This window comes from Motacilla alba, chromosome 4, assembly GCF_015832195.1.
Source record: "Motacilla alba alba isolate MOTALB_02 chromosome 4, Motacilla_alba_V1.0_pri, whole genome shotgun sequence".
Taxonomy (NCBI): Eukaryota; Metazoa; Chordata; class Aves; order Passeriformes; family Motacillidae; genus Motacilla; species Motacilla alba.
This window is the reverse complement of record NC_052019.1, coordinates 31,715,053-31,727,785: the sequence shown is the minus strand read 5'-3', so window position 1 is coordinate 31,727,785 and position 12,733 is coordinate 31,715,053. Positions and strand designations below refer to the sequence as shown.

Here is a 12,733-nt window from a genome sequence, read left to right as displayed (position 1 = left end):
TCTTTGTTGAACCAGCATCTGTGTTGCCTTTATGAATATATTCCTCTCAAGATTACTTTAACAGGACAAGATTAACACCCCCCATTGTTCAGAGTACAGAAAAGTTTTATTAACTGTGATCACTATTTCCTTTCATTGATATTCTGAGACTATTTGACAATAAAAAGATACAATCTCTAAGCTGCTGACTTCTTTTAAACACTGAAACAAAACAGAATAACAATGATTAAACAAGCTTTAAGCACTGACAATTCCAATAACTGTTCCTACTGAATGTGTGAAAGTCTTAAAAAGACACTTAATTTTTCTTTGATTTCTGCTCTTTTTGTACAGCCAGAGCCTCTTCAAGTTTCATATTGATACTCTCAAAGTGCCTTTCAGCTCCTAGAATTCTCCGAGACTCCACCAGAAGAGCAGGGAGGCTGGAAGTTCCATACTGTTGATAAGGAAATAAAATTACAAGGCAACCTTTTTAACTCTTAGAGAGATCACTTACATATCAGTATTTATTTTTCCTCTAAAGTGGTGCAAGTTGACCTTTGGAAGTGAACAACAGTCAAAATTAAGAGTGTCTTCTGAAATGTGAGGATTTCCTTAGACGTGGCAGGTGTGTAAGCCTTGTCCACAGAAAGTACCGTGCTAGGTATTCCTGGGTACAACAGGAATGGGTTCTAAGGCTACATGAGAAGTTACTCTGGTCATGACATACCAGCACTGTTCTCAGCATTAACTATCTTACAAAGTACCAGAGCTTTCCCCAGTTTTGAACAACAACAACACAAAAAATTAATTACTTCTGTCCCACTGTTAATCTTCAATTTCTATAAAAAAAGTTACAACTAAGGACAACTGTTTCATTTCTATGTCCTTTGAATGCCTGGATACTGACAGCAAGGCAGCAGAATCTTCTCTGAAATACTTCAGCTTCTAATATGAGACCAAAAAAACCAAGTGAGATACTACAGCAAAGTTCAGCAGTGATTCTCAAGCTGCTTCCACAAAAACAAATTAACAAAATACTGCTACTTAAGAGATATAAATAAATAAATAAACATTAATAAATAAATGTCATAAATTAAAATAAAAACACTTAAAAAACTGAAATACATGCAGAATATGTACTTACTACCACTTTTTCTTTTGGGTTTTCTTCTCTATAATCCAAACACTCTTGCTGTAGCTCCTTTAAATCAGTAATTAATTCAGTTGTTTGCCTCAAGGAAGATTTCCTTTCCTGTAACTCGGCATATTCTCTTTGTAGTTGTGTCAGTTGCGGTTCAGCTCTGAAAAAAAATCAAGACTTTGATGCTTACATCTACATATTTATTGCATGAATAACTATGACCCTGTTTCCTCTGAAGGAATTCTTAAAAGGTTAGTCTGAAATACAAAACACAGGTTACTATGGAACAGTGCTTAGGCAGAACAAGCAGAGTACTTAAACAGAGGCATGAGTCCAAATACACCAAAAAGACCCAAACCTCTTTCTTAAGTCTGCCAGTCTTTCTTGAACATTTACATTTTTGAAGTATAGTTTCTTAAATACAATGTGTTCTGCTTCTGCACACCCCTGCCTGCAAAGCTCAGTTGTTCAGTGCTTATGCTGAAGCATAATCAGGATCTACAAACTACCTACACCTCTGCTAAATAAACTGGGGTGCCCAATCCATTACAACAGCGCTCCAAAAACTGAGCACCAACAGTGATTTTCATACAACAGGGTTGCAAGAAAAAAAAACTTTCTAAAATGATCAAAGGATTAAAACACAACATATAAAAATGCGAAGACAGCTTTCAGGGGCTTCAAATAGTTCTCTGAGAAAAGTTTGTCCATAGTACTACAAAGAAAAACGCCTTTCATGGCCATAGAGAAAAGGTTTTTACCCTGCTTTTGTGGATCCAAACCCATGGTTCCCTACAGTTACCTTAGAGGGTGTATGTGAAAAGCAGCTTCAGTATAAAGCTTGTCACTAGTGACCCAAGGGATTTGGGGAAGTCTAATGGTTCTTCCAACCACATAATTCCTGTGTTGTGTATCTAAATGACACTTAAGATTAATGCCAAGTTAGAGAAGGGGAGTTGTGTGGCCACATGGAAAGGAAATAAGCCATGTACTAAGAGCCCCTGCCCACCTGCAGAGGTGAAATACACTCTCCCACCTCAAAACCAAAGAAGTCCTCTGTATGACCTTTGTAATTTATGATCCAGCACCTTTGCAATTCAAATCCTAACACTGGTGTTCTTCCTATGAACATATGGTGAGGAACACCCTCCCACGAACTAGTTAGCTAAGAGAACTTGCAAGAATGTCTGCCTAGGCAACTGAAATATGTAAAGGAGAGGTTATCATGAGCTTTTGTAAAAACAAAAAGCAAAGTGGTAATTTCATCACAATAAAATGACAGAACAAAAAAGTTACTTTCCCTTCGGAGTTACTAAATACCAGACTCTTTAGGTTCTTCAGGCTATTATTGTGTGTCGTTAGAAACACACCCAATTAGCTCTTCTCTGACTTGCACCAGTTGCTGCCTTTTCTTTTTGATGTTGGTTATTGCCTGAAACAAACAGTGAGCAAAGTCTGTGAAACAGTTTCTAAAACTTCAAAGGCAAACAACTCAAATTTCATGGCCTTTTTTTTCTCTGAAGTTTTATGCTGATTGTCAATGTGGAAGATTCTAAGATACAAGATCTGATAAACTGCTATATATTATATCTGTATTTGAAACAATTTAAAGCTGTTTAAAATGTCAAACTCTAATCTCCATCTAAAATTTTTCTTAAGAAACATTGGATTTACAAGCATACAAAAGGAGTTTGTGACTTTTTCATTTCAAACATTATAAACTCTAGGAGATTTTAGGTTTAAATATGAAAATGAATGTGAATGTATGGTCAGGATGATTGCCATAACTAAGTAAGCTTTTTTTAATATAACATCCAATTTAAAAAAAAAGTAACACCCAAAACTCATAGTAAATTTAAATTTAGCAACTAAAAAATTTAATTTTAAACAAATGTCTAAGAAGCAAACTGAGGACAAATCTGAGTGGCTGTGAATGCTAAGTGTGTATTAAGATTTTCATTTTACATGCAGAGCAGTTTACCACATCACCCCAAGTCAACAAGACTTTAGCATATTAATTGCTACTTCCCACGAAAAGCTTTATGTTGACTATTTGTTAAATAGTCAACATAATAGTTGACTATTTTGCCATTGAAAATTTTGCAGAGGATGTTGATTTGGGCAGAAATCCAGACAGTGCCTAAGCTGCTCTTAAATCTCTCTTCTGTAGGGCACTGACCCCTCCCTGATGAAACCACTGCCTTTTTCTGCCCTTACACTAGTGCCTCCTTCTGTCAACATTCCTATTGCATTTTCAGCAAATTCCTACTTGCTATAAATGAAGAGAGGAACTGTCTTCCTCTGAACAAAAATTCTGCATCTATTTAGGGAACGCAGCTGCCCAAGTCTTCCCTTCTTTAAATTAAGCAATCCCATTCTATCCTCTCTGCTACTCTCCTAGATTTTATATTCATTAATGTTTCTTTAAGGTTAGCTTTCATTATTTAACTGGCTCTCCAGAGGCCTCATTCATTAAAAAAAAAAAAAAAAAAAAAACAAAAAACAAAAAGCCAAAAGAGTAATTGACACGCATGGATCTTACCCATCCCAATGTGCACTCATTCTTTTTACACCATACAGCAGTATACATCTGCAGTTTGCAATCCACCACATTTACTCAGATCTTTTCCAAAATACCTCAGGTGGTTCCCTAACCTCTGTTTGTGCAGTTGATTCTGAGTACAGTACACCTTTCTGTACATAATTTTGTCTCCCAGTCAAGTTCCCAACATTTCAATGCCCACAGCTGTATGCTCTGCCATCTAGTGATATGTATGTATTTACCTTAGCATTCTTTTTCTTCATATTCTTTAATTCCTGGACTCCTGCTATCTACAGAGAAGAAGAATTACAGGTTGACAGGTTGAGTTCATCACTATCCTCCTAAAAACATGGCTGCAAGAAATACTTTAGAATAACATAAAAAGTTGGTTTTTTATTTTTTAAAAAAATCAACCCTGGTTCAAAGGGACATCACCAGTTGTGTATTGATTCTTTTCTCTCTCCTCATGCCAGAGGAAAACTGTGGCACAAAAGGAACTAGTGCAAATAATACTCCTTGTACCAATTCTTGTAATACTACCTTCCTTCATTTTTCTTTATCTTTATATAGATGTATAAATCTGGTAATTCCAACACTTGTTATTTCTAATGAACCACTCAGAACTATAGCTTTAGTACTTAGCCATTGTACTTGGCACAATTCCTGCACAGTTCCGACTTCATTTTACTCATCGTAATCACCTCAATCTTTCCAGACAACAAATCACAGGATGGCTCAGGTTGGAAGGGACCACAGTGGGTCATGTGGTCCAACCTCCCTGCTCAAGCAGGGTCATCCTAGAGCACATGGCACAGAATTGTGTCCAGATGGTTCTTGAATATCTTACACTTACAGTTATGTTCAAAATGTTAATTTAAAAAAGATGATTTTCCCTGGAATATGTTAGAGGCCTTACTAAGAAGTCACTGAGACAGCACAAAAATTAAACCCACCTTTTAAAACTCTTGTCAATGAGCTTTGAAAACAGTGTTTGACATAGCTGTATGTTCATTTAAATTATGCAGCTCACCAGTTTTACTACACAATGATTTAAATATGACCAACATTTCAGGATTATTGGATGCTTCCCTATTCTCAAAAGGGGACAATTTGGCATGACTCCAGTGTTGTGTCTAGAGGCAATTCTTGTGAAAACCTGCATAGAGGCAGCCAATTCTAACCTGCACGCAACAAATTGTGTTTTCATTTTACTTATACTGACAAGAGATTGGAAAGTTCTACAGCTTGTAAAATGAATGTGTAAGGGCATTATAAAACCACAGGTATTTTGACCACAAACCTGATTTTATCTCTGGTGTACTTACAAGATCAGTGATTTGATCCTTGAAAGCAGAAGAAAAGTCATGGATAGCCTTTCTGCCAATGTTTGATTCTATGCTTTGTCTGGAGAAGTCAGAGGGACAAAACATATTTGGTTTAGTAAAGGGGAAATCTCATCCAAAACCCTTAATCTGAGTAACAAACAAACCCCAAAGTTAAGCAGCTAGACAACTGCAGATCTTTCATATACTAACAATGGCTTCATTTCCACCTTGAAAAATACCAGCTGAAAGGTGCTGTTCATGTATGGAAAAATATCAAATCCCTGGAGACCATGTCAAGATTACATGTGAAGAAACATTTGTATCACAGATAATTAATAATCCTTAACATAAGATGTAACCATGCAATACTGATTCCCTAAAGGAGAGCCCATTACCAAAACCACATCTATTTCCTTTTAAAACTTTGAATATCCAGTCATGGAAAAGCAGAATATTTACCTGTAATTTGCTGCTATCTTCTCAACTTCAGCCAGAACAACATCCAGTTCTGTAATATCTCTAGGAGATCTCTTCAGCTCTTTGGGACACCAAACCTCTACAGAATGTGGGCTATCCACTGAACAACAGGATGAACATAAGCAGTGCACAATTCTGGTACATGTTGTAAAACAATAGAAAAACTCTTGGGCCCACCATCAAAATAATCATCTAAAAGTTATGACTATTTTAACATGAAATTTGAGAAGAGGAATATTCTAATTATTTCATCTGTCTTTGCCTGTGCAACTGTGATAGATTTACCTGGGAACACCCTAGAACTGGGATGATTGATGATATGTAACTTAATTCTTATTCTTTATTGATTCAAGCAAGCCCAGGAACACATCTGTAAACTAAGTAATAAACTACAAGTGTACTGTAGACATGATTTTTTCTGTTAAAAAACTATTAGCCTGAATTTGCACTTTGCATTACTCAAAGAATCACAAGATTTTATATTTGTATACATTCTTTTATTAGTACCATATATACTTCAAAAACCCTCCCTATACACAAATACATTTCTTTAAACTTTGAAATAGCATTATAAACCAATTCCACAAAAGTTAAACCATGTTTCTTCACACACTACCCAATGTAAATCCAGCACTAAAATGTGATGGGGTCCTGTTCAAAGGAAGCAAGATCACCCAAGGGATAGTTTATACCTACTGAAAAATGCCACTGCCTTGGAGCTCCCTGTCTCAAGGGTCTTTACACCGACAGCTGCTCCTGCACTGCAGTCAGGGGCACTCCAAGTTCTGCCCCACAGCTGCTACTCCAGGCTTCCAGACCAAGGGATGTACTGACACCTCCTACAGCTTCATAGCCATAGCTCCAGGCTTCCCTCCTGGAAACCAGGCTGACTTAGAGGTATAATGCACATCTATGCTTTACCCTTTCAGGAGAAGAATGGGCAAGTCCAGGGATGCAAACCATGGGGATCAAACGGGGGTCTATACCAAAACTGAAACTCAAACTTCCCATTTCTAAAAGCACTGTGTTACTACATTCCAGAAATGAAAACCATTGAACAACTTCGATCTTGAATGAAGAAAAGATATATGGGAGTTCTGAAAAGTGTACTTTACCAGAAGGATCTGATGTGCTCTCCTCTGAAGGCTGCTTCTTTTTTCCCTGGAATTGAGTAGTATTCAGAGTTTGCTGTGACACGAAAAGCAGATTAACTTCCAGAAGAAACCCTAGCTTTAGTCATCTGAACTCCTGAGAGATGACTATTAGGCAGAATGCAGAAAGCATTTCCTGACTGAAGCACCAGTAACATTTCCTTTGGCCTGTTCCACCAGTCCCAGCCCAGTGGTCACCCTGCTGCAGGACGACGGCTGCCTGACCACACTGGCCACCGATGCATCAGCCACTGGCCGGGGCTGGAGACATCCTAAGGAGCTTAAGGACCCTTGGTTCAGCACAGTTGTTGACCAGGATTAACATTTGTCTCATCAAGTGCCTGCTCACCTTCCTTTGCACCCACATTTTGTCCCAATGCTTTCTCTATTTCGACAACTTTGTGACAGCACAACAGTGCTTGTACAGGAGTGCTGCATGCATCCAGCCTACTGATGAAAGTCTAACACTCTGTACTGAGTGTACAGTCTCAATAAATTTCTGTACATAAAAAATTATTGTTCCAACTACTGCACAGCTTCTTTTATCACAGGTTACTTTCTTGAGACTGCAGACAGTTGATTCCTGCTGTATGCCTGGCAGCTAAGTGGGCCAAAAGCATTTTACACTAATTGTGGAGTAAGTGTTCAAAAACACTCATTCAAAACGGAGTGGCTTTTAATTCTAACACATATTCAAAATTAATTTTATCAATATTCTTTTTCCCATAAACCTGTTTTGCTTCAATATCAAACGAGTACAAAGGATTCATGTTCCATCTAGTATGCCATTCCTTGAGAACATATATTCCAGATACAAAGAAGATAACTGAAAAAAGGAAAGAATATACTCCCAAACCAGCAAAAGAATAGGCTACAGGATCCAGGAACCTGGCTATTATATTCCTTGTTGACATGATGACTTGTAGCTTTAAGCATTTCACTCCGCCACCTCACTGGAATACTCTGAGGACTGATTATTTGGGATACAATTAAGTACTAAGACAGTACTAAGAAACAAATGGAAGATCTTTCTCTCCCCCCACCCTCTAATGCAGGCATGGCATGAAGAAAACTAAAATTAAATTGACTGATAATAATAATGAAACTTCTTTGGTACCACAGTCTCCTTAAGGGGTTCCTCTCCAGCATCAGCTGTGTTGGATTCCTGAACATCACCAGTGGAGGGCTTTGAGTGACGCGGTTTTTTACTGGGAAAAGAAAAACATACACTACTACCCTCTGAGGAAGGATGGTCTTCAACCTACACACAAAACCTTGTGTTTTGGGGAACATTTTGTACAGCTATGTCTCATACGAGTACTATTAAAGTTCTTACTTGAATTAAATAGCAAGACAATTTCAGATTTAAACCAAATCGGATTAAACAGATGAGAAATATGCTAAAATTTCAACTAAAATATTTTAAAAATAGTTTTCTTTGTTACATATAATTTAAGTAGAACACCTTTCCCTTTAAATCTAAAAATCTAAAGATTAAATGAAATGCTGATAATTTAATTTTTTTCCCAACAGACCGTCTGTCTGTGTTTTGCCTTTGTGATGCTGAAACACGAGCGAGTGCCTCGTTTTGTGAATGTTCCTCTCCATAAGCATCCACAGCAGTACTGTGCAAAGGGTGATCTATAAAGAACAAAAAATAAACTGTATGAGCACTGCTCCCATCATTTAGGGCAAAGAGCACTGCCAGCCATTAAGCATTTAGGTAGAATATTTGTGGTTTGCTAACCGATAAAAAGGAAGTTCCTGCTACAAGTATTATTTGAGGATTATGAAAAAATACACAGTGAAAGGTTTCATCGTTTCTGTACCCATCCACCTGCTATTTCTTTACAAACCCAAACCAAAGGTAGCTCAGCATGTACACATGGCACAGAGCAAGCAAAATACTCGGTACAGTTTATTTCAAGTCCCTCTTTGCTATGGCATATGTAAACCTTCTACACATTCAAACAACTACTTTCTTTCTTTTTTTTAATATAGATTTTAAACTGCTTTAGTAGATGTTATGAGAAGGCAATCACTGCTGCTACAGAATATTTGTAAATGTAGAATTCTTGAAGGCAGCTACCAAAATAGATTAGAACTCTGAAAAATCTAGGTTTTAGCATGCCTTCCATAGTACAAATTTATTTTTCAAGCACACTGTCACAAAACTTTTGTGTTAGTTTACATTTGTGGCAGTGGGCATTCTTTTTGCAGTCTATATACATACCACAGACATAAGGAAAAGAGCTTTTCAATTTGCAGCCTTGCCTTACAAAGAACTCTTTTGCAACACTGTTTTTTATAGCTCATTGTCAATGCTATTCCTAAGTCACATTTATATTTCTGCAGTTTTCTCAGAGTAAGAACTATTACAGTTGAGAAATAGCTCTTAAAAAAAAGGTAGAGATAGATATAGCCGAGGATTCCACACAGAAGAGCATCTACCCCATCTAAATGATTCTCTTTCCGTGTACTGAGGCCTCATTACACAAGTCCAATATAAACCATGGAAGTGGTTTTAATCCTTCCCCAAAAATTGTATGGCTTTATGTTATTTCTTTAAGTAACATCTGAAAGTGGCAGAAAAACACCCCTGCAAATGTCCAGGTCTGCTACCATGAATACTCTTACAACGGTAAAAATGTCACTTCATAATTTGTGTAATTTAATAAAGAATAAGTTCAGATATTGAACTTTGGTTTTTAACTGTAAGTTCTTACACAACTGCAATATTATTCTGATGTGTGAAATTCTACCATTCAGACTATAAAGGTGGAATAGCCACTATTTTCCCATTGACTTTTATTTGGACATATAACAGCATTATTCCTGTTACTTCCTAAATTACAGAAAATAACACAAAATCCCATCTGTCTCTCCTCTCCATTACCTTCTCTTGCAAAGAACCAAAATCTTTTCCTAGGTAAGCACCTGAAGTATTTTGTCCCTGTGGTTGGTTTGTGAAAATCATGCATTAAATGACATTCAAGATAATACTAACCGAAGGAATCATCAAGCTCCTCAAGGTGATTTGTTTCTGCTACCTTCAATATCCTTGAGACATCCGGTTCCTCAAGAGGAAGTGATTTCCAACGGGCATTGGAGTCGGCTTTGTGCTCCTGGATGGGTATGAAATTAACAGCCAGTTTACCCAGCTCTTTGAACGTACAACAGATTAAATGTGACAATAAATTTCATGAACATTTGGCTAGAAATACACTTAACCAGAACCATATTGACTCCTAAGCTATGGCATAAGGATTTGAGGCATATTTTCATCTCAGGCCACGGGGTTTTTCCCCTAAAAAAGGTGATGGTATAAAATGTTTATGTTCTGCTATTTGATACTGTATTCTACTCACGCTTTGTCTTATTTCATAAAAGTGCACAAGCTTAGAAATCTTGTAACACTCTAATACCTAGCTTCTATGATCTGTAGTCTTTTTCTTTTCAGGCATTAAAATATTTCTTCTTCCATCTCTGTATCACATAAATTTCCACCCTTGTCAAATTTAATTACTTTAATCTTAAGAAACAAAAGCTACACAATAACTTCTTATTAAAAAAAAAAGAGTGGAATTTCTAAATCAAGGATTAAAGAGACACTTCTGTAAAGCAGAAGGGTAAGGGAGAATGACACTAGTTTATGAAACAGATGTGGAAACAGTTGTGTGCCATTCAGAAAATGCACAAGTGACTTTCCTCACCAATTTCTGTGTATACCTGTAGGGTGAGTTATAACCAGAAAAGACCGACCTCTGGAGCTTTTTAATTTTACCAGTGCTTAGCAGTGCCCCACCATTCTATTATAGTACCAAATATACGCATCAACTACTTTCTCTATAAATCCTCTCTTATGAGATTGTTTTTAAACTTTTGCCAGTTTAGAAGTCAACGGTCCATTTTGCGCTAATCCCAAAAGGAAAAAAGAAAACTCCACATCAGCACCCCAAGCCCACCCCAGCAGTTCCCAGTGCAAAGCAAGCCCTGCGTTAACCCCTGTGCATCCACCTCCGGCGACAATGCCCTGACTGCACAGTAACACAACCCAGAATCACAGAATATCCTGCTCTGGAAGGGACCCACAAGGCCTTGCACAGGATCCCCCAAGAGCCACACCATGTGCCTAAGAGTACCGTCCACACAGTCCTTGAATTCTGCCAGGCCTGGTGCTGTGACCAGCTTTCCCGCGGAGCCTGGTCCAGTGTCCAACCACCCTCTGCGTGAAACACTTCCAATGTCCAACTTCAACCTTTGAGGCCACTCCCCTCGGTCCCCTCACTGGTCACCAGAGAGATCAGTCAGTGCCTGCCCCTGCAGTCCCCTTGGTGAGGAAGCTGAGAGCACGACGACGCCTCCCCTCGGTCCCAGCTGAGCAGACCGAGAGAGCGCAGCCGCTCCCCACACGGCTTCCCCTCAGGGCCCTTCACCGTGCCGCTCCGGAACACTACAAACCCAAACACCGGCTGTTCCAATTCCGCCCTACCTAGCGACACGCACTTACCTCTAGCTTGCTGCTGGCATGGTTCTTCTTTATTTTCTTCTTTGAGGACATTTCGCTGCTCAGTATATGCTGCTGAATACAAAACCGCGGATGAAGTTAGTGAAAAATTGTCCCCGATACAAATCGGCTGTCTCTGTGTCGGCACTTCGGAGAGATCGGGAAATCTTTGTTACTTCACACTATTCTTTGTTACTTCAAGCTGTTATGCTCGGCTCACTCCAAAAGCGGTGAAGCCCCGTCCCCGCCAGCCCGGCCCCCCAGGGCAGCCTCTCCCGCCTCCCGCCGCCTTTGGAATCCGCGCGCGGCCGGCGGGCAGGAAGGGGCGGCGCGGGGAGGAGCCGCGGGCCGGAACGGGAAGCGGCACAGCGCGGCCACAACGCCGCTCCGCCGGGGGCTGTTCCGCGCTGGAATTCACCTGGCCGCCACTCTGCGCCGTAGTTTTCTGTTAATGACTCCGATTAAATACTGTTTGTGTTAATGACTCTGAATGAAAAATAAACCGCAAGAACTTCACGGTTTTTTCTCCCCTCCCTTTCTCTAAACTGACGCTGTGCATCTGGAAAAGCAAGCGAAAGAGATCGCTTCTGCAAAGATAAAGTGAAAGCTACGTACGCAAACAGTTAAGAAATTAATATAAACAGCACCCCAAAAAAAAAAAAAAAAAAAGTAGGCTTTAGCCCACTTCTGGCACTTAAAGTGTTACGAGGAGATATAGCAATTTGTCAAGTCCATCAGTTGGAGGGACTGCCACACTTTTTTATCCACTGGCAGTGGTGACACTGACACCCACACACGCCCCTTTGGCTTTAGCCAAATAGGCTAAAACAGTGAAATAGACACTTTAGGCTTAAGAGGTGGAAAGTTCTCTTTAGACTTCTATTTTGCTGGCTAGCCTATGAGCCACAAATACAGTAAAAATTTGTTTCTGTAGTGATAGATGGCCTTTCCAGAAAGGTTTCTTCAATAGAATGTTGTTAAGAACATAAACTTTGGATCCAGTTCTCATCCCTCTCTCAGCTATCGCCAGTAGGAGACATGTGGTGATACTTCCCTGCCTTTCCAAGCAGCATACACACAGATTTGAGTATGTTACTGATTAAGTGACAAATTTGGTTTAGGTTTCCTTCAGTACGGAAGAAATGTATAGAAATTACTTAAGAGGATAAACTCTACAGTGAGTAGGAGCAGAAGTTTGCTTAGCATCTTGCACTGACATCTACATTCACATGGAGCTTTAAATCGTGGGCAGGTGGTGGTGCTTCCTCTACCCTGGTCTGGAAACTCCATCCCTGAAATCCCTCAAACCATACCCCTGATTTAAGCCAAATGCATGGTATGAGGGCAGGAATAAGGAACCCCACCACCACCCAGGCAGAGTTTCAGAAAACTCCACCTAAGTCATTTGAGGTGACGGTAAGAACACCACTGCCAGGAAAAAGACAAAAATAAAAGTAAAGATTTGCTTGTTTAGTAATGTACTGAAAGAGCAAGTTACATACAACAGCATCCTTCTCTTGCAAATACTGGCCAACACCTTAGACATAAAAAGTCACTTTCCAAAAGCAAAAGTGTAAACAACCAGCCTTTATACTGTATTTAGTATGG

The 12,733-nt window shown here is 39.1% G+C and overlaps 1 protein-coding gene across 2 annotated transcripts; it reads right to left on the bottom strand.

Moving 5' to 3' along the window:
* Nucleotides 1–272: 272 nt before the first annotated feature.
* CENPU (centromere protein U) lies at nucleotides 273–12,689 on the bottom strand. 2 transcript variants are annotated; one of them, XM_038134348.1, is made up of 12 exons: nucleotides 11,302–12,689; nucleotides 11,129–11,200; nucleotides 9,626–9,743; nucleotides 8,154–8,259; nucleotides 7,736–7,826; nucleotides 6,583–6,655; nucleotides 5,450–5,567; nucleotides 4,991–5,069; nucleotides 3,908–3,955; nucleotides 2,494–2,555; nucleotides 1,127–1,283; nucleotides 273–436 (listed from the first exon to the last, which is right to left on the bottom strand). In XM_038134348.1, exons 2-12 carry the CDS (start codon nucleotides 11,177–11,179, stop codon nucleotides 299–301), a joined length of 1,041 nt encoding a protein of 346 aa, XP_037990276.1. In that variant the 5' UTR covers nucleotides 11,180–11,200; nucleotides 11,302–12,689; the 3' UTR covers nucleotides 273–298. The 2 variants fall into 2 exon arrangements, with proteins under 2 accessions (XP_037990276.1, XP_037990277.1); XM_038134349.1 differs by having other exon boundaries at nucleotides 6,583–6,628; nucleotides 11,129–12,689.
* Between the last annotated feature and the right edge of the window lie 44 nt (nucleotides 12,690–12,733).

Excerpts from the sequence above, each read along its gene's own strand:
- CENPU (XM_038134348.1), bottom strand. The coding sequence starts at position 11,179 with ATGTCCTCAAAGAAGAAAATAAAGAAGAACCATGCCAGCAGCAAGCTA. Across the intron at positions 2,556-3,907 it reads TGAAGAAAAAGAATGCTAAG|GCAATAACCAACATCAAAAA; the intron begins GTAAATACATAC and ends TGTTTGTTTCAG. Across the intron at positions 1,284-2,493 it reads GTCAGAGAAGAGCTAATTGG|AGCTGAACCGCAACTGACAC; the intron begins GTGTGTTTCTAA and ends ATTTTTTTTCAG.